Source organism: Eleutherodactylus coqui, chromosome 13, assembly GCF_035609145.1.
Source record: "Eleutherodactylus coqui strain aEleCoq1 chromosome 13, aEleCoq1.hap1, whole genome shotgun sequence".
NCBI lineage: Eukaryota > Metazoa > Chordata > Amphibia > Anura > Eleutherodactylidae > Eleutherodactylus > Eleutherodactylus coqui.
In genome coordinates this window covers 85,713,919-85,721,646 of record NC_089849.1, presented here as the reverse complement: position 1 = coordinate 85,721,646, position 7,728 = coordinate 85,713,919, and the positions used below count along the sequence as shown (strand labels likewise).

Sequence of the window (7,728 nt, the reverse complement as noted above, 5' to 3'; positions counted from 1 at the left end):
TGTGGTCACAGCATATCAGGTATGCGTTATATGCTGTAGCAGCCTGTCAGAAGCTGCCACGTCGCAGTTTAAAAAAAATTTCCGGAACTACACACTCAAGAAAAATCACGGCAAGCGCTATCTTGGCACATATTCAACGCGCATACACACCAAGGTAGTGCTTGGCAGCGAGCAGAAAGTACGCAATGTCATGGGGTACTTGCTGTGTGCTACACGTGACTCTCACATGCGGCACACTGGTTCACACAGTCATATGAGACCAGCCTCACTCAACGTGCTCAATAAAAGACATAAATGGTACAACTGCTTCCATGTTATTAACGGGGCAGTCCAGTTACAATAGGACTTCATGGAGTAAAATAATAGAGAGATATGTACCCCTCTGCAGCAGCTGGGATCCTATGTCTGGCCACCGTATATACCTCCATATAATCAGAATACCTTTGTATCAGCTCATATTTCCGTATACCAATTACGACACCACTGTAGATGCAGGATATAACCATTATACCTGTATATCACCATATATGCATTACATCTCCACATAAGACTTAGGGCTGTTTCACACAAGCGATTTGTAATTGAAGACATTATTATGAATTATGGCTGTACAGCTCCGATGTTGGAAGACGGCCGTCAGGGTTCTCTTACTGTATATTTTCAGCCTCTCTGCCTATCCAAAGTGTCGCCTCATGCAGTACTAGCTTTAGCCAGCATATAGCGCCATTGTATAACAGCAGAAAAAAAGTAAGCCCCCTAGGAAAGCCAGGATACTAATTGGATTGGAAAGGGTTAAAATGACAATTGCCAAAAAAACAAATCATAATTTTTTCCTTCTGCTTTGCTTCGATTCATTTAAAAATGGTGGGTTCAAAATACGTAGTACAGCACTAGATGAATTCGTTAAGGGGTCTAGTTTTCAAAATGGGGTCATTTGTGGGGGTTCTCTGTTGTTTTGGCCGGTCAAGGGCCATACTCGTGTGCAATGGGGACTAAAACACCTTAAAGCAAAATGTCTGTTCTGAAAACCACCCGCTGCTACTTTCGGTTAGGACCCAGTTGTGCATACGGACATAATATTAGGACCACAATGAGTATGTTTCTGAACACGGGGCAAACAGGGGGATCTATTTTTGGGTGAAAGTCTTCATTCATATGTGTGCTGTACAAAAAAACCTATTTTTAAAATGACAATCGCTAAAAAAATGAAAATTGTAATTTTTTTACTTCTGCTTTGCTTAGATTCATTCAAAAACTGTGGGGTCAAAATACACAGCACACCCCTAGATTAATGCGTTAAGAGGTCTAGTTTCCAAAATGAGGTCATTTGTGGGGGTTCTCCATCGTTTGGGCCGCTCAAGGGGTCTACAAGTGGGCAATGAGGCCTAAAATGCTCTTTTCGGTCCCGTTGTGCATACGGACAGAAGATTAGGGCCACAATGGGAATATTTCTGAACATGGGACCAACAGGGGGATCCATTTTGGGGTGCAAATCCTCATTTTCATGTGCACTATAGAAAAAAATCCTGTGTTTAAAATTACATATTTGCAAAAATATGAAATTCAATTTTTTCTTGTCTAAATTGCATTAATTCCTGAAAACAAACAGTGGGGTCAAAATACTCCTGACCCCCCTCAGTGAATACACTAAGGGGTGTAGTTTTTAAAATGGGGTCATTTGTGGGGGTATCTATTCTGACACCTATGAGCCTTTGCAATCTTGGCTTGGTGCAGGAAAACAAAGTGTTCCTCAAAATGTTAATAATTAATGTGAAATTTGGACGTCTCCTAAATGGTTAAAAACAAAACAAAGCAAAAGTTTTTCCAATGTGCGCAGAAAATAAAATAAACAGATGGAAATATATATCTTATCAAAATTTCTGTATTATGTTTGCACATATTTGAGAAATTCCAGTTGATGTTTTTTTTCAAAATGTTCCCAATTTTGGCGCTTTTAATAAATATACACAGATGATATCGGTCTATTTTTTTCTGCCTAAATGAAGTACAACATGTGGCAAAAAAAAAATATGTCAGAATCGCTTGGATATGCAAAACCTTAATGGAGTTATTCTATGTTAAAGTGACGCATGTCAGATTACTAAAATTAGGCCTTGTCATTAAGGTGCAAACAGGCCTAGTCACTAAGGGGTTAAGGTTTCATGAATTCTGTTTAGATTTTCCCAATTAATAAAAGCGAACTTTTTAGGACCTCATTTTTGTCAAAAGGGCCAGTACTGACTGACACACGTGATCTTCCCTCACTCTTCAGGTAGAGGCTAAAATAGTAGCCAAAGTGGCCAAAAAATGTCTTTTGGTTTCTTACTTTTTAGACTTCAGAACCACAGAGATTTCTTTAAAGGAGTTTTTCAGAATTAGAAAAAAAAGCAACTTTCTTTTATTAAAGGCAGCTCGCCTGTGGATTGGTTGGCCAGTGCTGCAGCTCGGCTTCACTGCAATGAATGAGCTGTAATACAACATACAACAGCAGTCAGGTGTAATGCTGTTTTCGAAAGAAAGCACATTTAGTTTGCTAATCCTAGATAACAGTCTCAAGTCTTACCCCACTATTACACAAGCGCAAATGGTAGCCGCTAGCGTTCACGTTTTCCCAACAATTCCCAGACTGCACCTGCAAGCACGGGTGCAACCTGGCAATTAGCATTATTACAGGATCGTTACCAGTATGTAATAGCGCTAATTGCTGGTCTGCATCTGCATTTACAGGTGCAGCCCGGCAATTGTCAGGAAAATGCAAGTGTAATAGCGCCCTAAAACCCTGCTGCATGGTCATAGATTTAACCCTTTCCAATCTAATTTTGGATTCAGAGTTTCCTAAAAGGCTTTCTCTTTTTGCTGTCATACAACGGTGCCATCTGCTGGCTAAAGCCAGTGCGTGCGCGCTGGAGAGGATCTGACAGCGGAGTGGCTGGCAATAGACGGTAAGAATACCCTCACGGACGTCTTCTGACATTGGAGCTGTAAAAGCTTCAATCAGAATGTAGGAAGACGTCAGACAGTGGATTGGAAAGGGTTAATACATAACATTTAAGATGCATGCAGCTGCAACTAGAGGGGAGCGTACTGTATGTATAATGTGTCATTACTGAGTTCAGTTTATAGCAGTACGCAAATAGCTTGTAAGCTCCCTCTGGTGGTGGCTGCAGGAAGCCAGACCATAGAGCACATTGGTCTGTAAACACCCCTGAAAGGGAAGCAATCACAATCAACTTAAAACGCTGCCAACAGTAAATCTGCTGTCCAATAAAAATATTTTTAACATGTTATTGATATTGATTTTTAATTTGGTGACTAAAAAATGTTTTCTTTTGGTGGAACCCTCCTATAAAAAGCCAAACAGGAGAAAAAAATGATGCGATATTTATTAAGACTACTGTAGGCTTGCAACACACGCACAAGAAACACGTTGGAGTCCTTAGTTCCCACATAATTTCATATTCAAATATGAAGTAGTAATCTTTCTGTGGGATCTCAAAGTTAAAAGGGATTTGCCATTAATACCTCCTCCTAAAATGTTATTCACCAACCCATTCAATAACCCTCCTTTAATGTTTATTTGTTCAGTTATGACCTCCAACCAAGTCTCCATATGCCTAGTGACACTCAGAGTAAGGGAAGGCATCTTCTGCCACATGGATTCTCTGATGTCGGACCAAGTGTGACTTATAAGTGAAGTGCTTGCCACATTCGGAGCAGAGAAAGGGCTTCTCCCCAGTGTGTATCCTCTTGTGTATAATGAGATAGGTGTGACGGCTGAAGGATTTACCACACTCTGGGCATGCAAACGGTTTCTCCCCCGTGTGGATTCTTTGATGTCGGAGAAGATCTGACTTTTTGCTAAAACACTTGCCACACTCTGAGCATGCAAATGGCCGACCTCCTGTGTGAGTCCTACCATGTGCTGCAAGGGCTGTCCGTTGACTAAAACATTTGCCACACTCTGTACAAACAAACGGTTTCTCCCCGGTGTGAACCCGCTGATGGATGCCAAGGTAAGTGTGTCTACTGAAACATTTTCCACATTCTGAACATGCAAAAGGCTTCTCTCCCGTGTGGATTCTCTGATGACGTACCAGGTCGGACTTTGTGATGAAACATTTGCCACACTCGGAGCAGACAAAGTGTTTTTCTTCCGTGTGAATTCGCACGTGTTTTCTCAGCTCATATTTCAATACGAAGCTCTTTCCGCATTCTGAGCAGGGGTATGGCTTCACCCCGGTGTGAAGAGTCATATGCTTATTTAAATCTCTCTTCTGGGCAAAGCATTTTCCACACTCCGTACAAGAAAAAGGCTTTTCACCTGTGTGTATCCTACGGTGCGAGATGAGAGTAGAGTATTGGGTGAAGCACTTGCCACATTCGGAACATGAAAACGTTTTCTCTCCCGTATGTACCCGTCGATGGATGACGAGATGCGAATGCCGGCTGAAACACTTGCCGCATTCGGAACAAACGAATGGCTTTTCTCCAGTGTGAATCTTCTCATGACGGACAACGTCTGATTTCTTGCGGAAACATTTAGCGCACTGTGAGCAAGAGAAAGGTTTTTCTCCTGTGTGAATTCTCAAGTGTCGGATCAGCTGGGATTCTCGGCTGAAAATTTTCCCGCATTCGGAGCACGTAAACGCACGCTCGGCTGTGTGGATTCTTTGATGTCGGATAAGATGCGAGTCCCGGCTAAAACACTTTCCACATTCGGGGCAGGAAAATGGCTTTTCGCCCGCGTGGATCTTCTCGTGTCGGACTACGTCTGATTTTTTGCTAAAACTTTTCCCACATTCAAAACATAGAAAGGGCTTCTCTCCCGTATGAATCCGCTCGTGTCTCATCAAATCTGATTTACTGCTAAAACATTTCTCGCATAGAGAGCATGGGAAAGTCTTCCCTCGCATGTGAATTGGTTGGTGTCTTGCTAGTTCCAGTGTTGTATTAAAGTTCTTTCCACATAAAGGGCAAGGATAATCTCCATCATATGTGGAGGGGAACTGTGGGTCCATATGTTCTACTGACAAGTAAAAGTCCCCATCTGTGAGGTGGTCTTCATCACATGAGACAGATTCCTCTTTGATGATCACAGGGATATAATCTGTGGTTGGATGTATCTCACTATCCGAGATATTCTCTTCTTCAGAAGAAGAATCTGATTCTGCCTTCAAGTCATTTGATGATTGCGCATGGTCTGTGGGGGTACACACGTCCCCATGCGGATCTTCACATGCCGATTCTTCATTGGCTTGGCTAGGCGTGTTCTTGGCATTGGCACCATGTATGGGTGAATATGGGTCAGTATCTGTGAGGCTATCTTCATCGCATGAATTCGATTCCTCCTTAATATGATATGGCTTTGTGTATTCTTCAGAGGCATTTGCTTTTTCAGGTAGGTGGTCTCTAACCATCTGAGGAGACGTATACTGTTCTTGTGTCTGATCAGTTGGTGTACCGATGTGAGAGCCTATCCGATCGCCTCCCTCTGTAGACAATACATCCATGTCACTAGAAGTAGACACATTCTTGGTTAGAATGTTGGAGGTATGCATGTGAGGGTTGCTTTCTTCCTGGGACTCTTCCTTGATATAAGCAGTATTGTGTTGTGTATCTGGAAGTTGTGAGTTGAAACTATTGCCACTAGCTTTGTGTAACAAAGACTCCTTTTTTACATTTCTAACAGATTGTGCCAGATTACAGCTTACTACACTTGATTTAGAGGTTGTGTGGTCCAGGGAAGTGACATCATGAAATCCTTCAGGTGGTTTTCTGTCCGTGTCCCAATCTACAAAAACAAAAATCAGTTTTATTCCCTCATTTCAAAGAAACAGGAACATTCATTGTATAAGAAAATATTTTTGTCCAGATAGACATCACTTTAGACATGCTGCGATTCTTTTCCTGCATAGCGTTGTAATGTCACACCCCTAGCTCCCGATTGGGTCAAGAACCTAAGGCCCTAAAACGAGCTACCAGCCAGGGACACTAGGAGAATTGCGGGGAAGCCTAAGCTGGACCCATGTGCGGCAGTGACAGCGCTCTTGCCTGCTTTGGCCGGAGGGGGAGCCGGAGAGGAAGCCTACAGTCCTGCAGTTCAGCGGGGACACCTGTCACAGCGCTGCCACCTGCTTGGCCAGCTGGGGGAGCGGAAGCTCCTTGCTTCTTTCAAATGCTGTCGAAGTGGGACCCAGGGACAGCAGTGCCGATGACACTAGAAACGCTTCCAGATGCTGTGGCCTGCATGGGGAGCGTACTGTTGGCGGTGCCAGCACAGCAGCGGGGACGCCAGTGACACCACTCCCGGATGGTTCGGACGCAGTGGGAGCGGCCAAGGGACTACACAGTGTCGGGGGTGGGGTGGGTTTGCCAGCTGTAAGCCATAGGCAAACCAGCCTCTGCCAATTTGTGGCAGGGATTGAGGGTTAGGGTGAGGGGTACGTGTCACAGTTAGCCTTATATTATATCTGTAATTCTAACTGTTACACTTACCCTTACACTAACCCTCCATCTCTGTCAGAAATCACTGCAGCTGCTGCATGAGTTTAGTGGGCTGCCTGGACTTGCAACCCATGGAGCTCTGCAGCCAATCAGCTACAGGGGCCATAATCCCCCTGTCAATCTTGAACCTACCACTTCTTCCTGGTGGCGTCAAGATACACTAATACCCTGTGATGGTGACAGTAACATGAAGCCAACACTGCTAGTCTGCTCTGACGGTTTGAAAGAGACAGACATGACCTGCCAAGCAGCATCAGACCCCCTACGCTGACACTGATAAGGATATGGACTATGAACAATGAACGGTAAAGTTGGGCATTAGGCCTGTGGTTAGAGGCCCAATATTGTGTTAGTTAGTGGCCAGACAGCCAGGTGTTATTTTGGTACATGCACTGTGAATGCCGTGTGAATATTGTCTGATGTCAATGTTGAAGAAAAGCAAGAAAGTCTGGTGAAGCCGGTGTTTTAAGGAGGCAGCTCTGCTAACAGGGGGACCCGGCAGTCACGTGATCACCGAGTCACGTAGTGGAAGAGGCACTTCCACTTTCACTTCTTAGTACATAGCGCTCATGGAGCACTATGTACCCGTAAAAGGAGAAGGCAGAAGATGTTAACAACCTCCTTTGGGTCCTCGGGTGTGTCTGACAGCTGGGGCCCTCACTTGCTCCTGCTTGATTGCAGGAGTGGAGGCTTTAATCCCGCGCCATATTTCTATTATCGGCGGGGATTAAAGCCTAGGACCAAGCGCTGTAGATTTACGGTGCTTGGTCCTTAAGGGGTTATATACTAGTTAATACTTGTGTGTGCCCTAGTATATTTATAGGTAGTACCTCTGCTAGGACCAGTGGCTAGTGGTGTACTATCACATGCTAGTGGTTCAATCTCACTGAAATATTAGCTGTAGGCTTCTGTGGCAGGAAGTTATAAAATAGAGAGACTTACAAGAAATGTTTTCTGGGAAAATATACAATTAGCTCACAACTATCTCTCAAGTCTAATATATAGGCCTATAAAAAATTCTTCATACCCATAGATCCATGAACTTTGACAAAACGATCTTCACGCTCCGGTTCATTCTCCATGCTTTAAAGCAAAGGAAAGAAGTATGAGGCAGATGACAATGTCCATGTATGATACTTATAACTAAATCATTTATGGAACATCAAGTTTATCTTTGTTTAGTCATAAACAATTGATAACGACATTTGGGAGGGAAAGGGGCTG

General features: G+C 43.6%; 1 protein-coding gene across 6 annotated transcripts in view; it reads right to left on the bottom strand.

Annotated features, from left to right (window-relative positions):
* Positions 1-2,070: 2,070 nt before the first annotated feature.
* LOC136588551 (zinc finger protein 271-like) overlaps positions 2,071-7,728 on the bottom strand; it is a 30,987-nt gene continuing 25,329 nt past the window's right edge. For all 6 annotated transcript variants that reach the window (XM_066587872.1, XM_066587874.1, XM_066587871.1 and 3 more), the window contains 2 exons: positions 7,532-7,587; positions 2,071-5,791 (listed from right to left, as the gene is read on the bottom strand). In XM_066587872.1, coding sequence (XP_066443969.1) covers positions 3,615-5,791; positions 7,532-7,587 — 2,233 coding nt within the window. In that variant the 3' untranslated portion in view covers positions 2,071-3,614. The remainder of the gene's footprint in view (positions 5,792-7,531; positions 7,588-7,728) is intronic.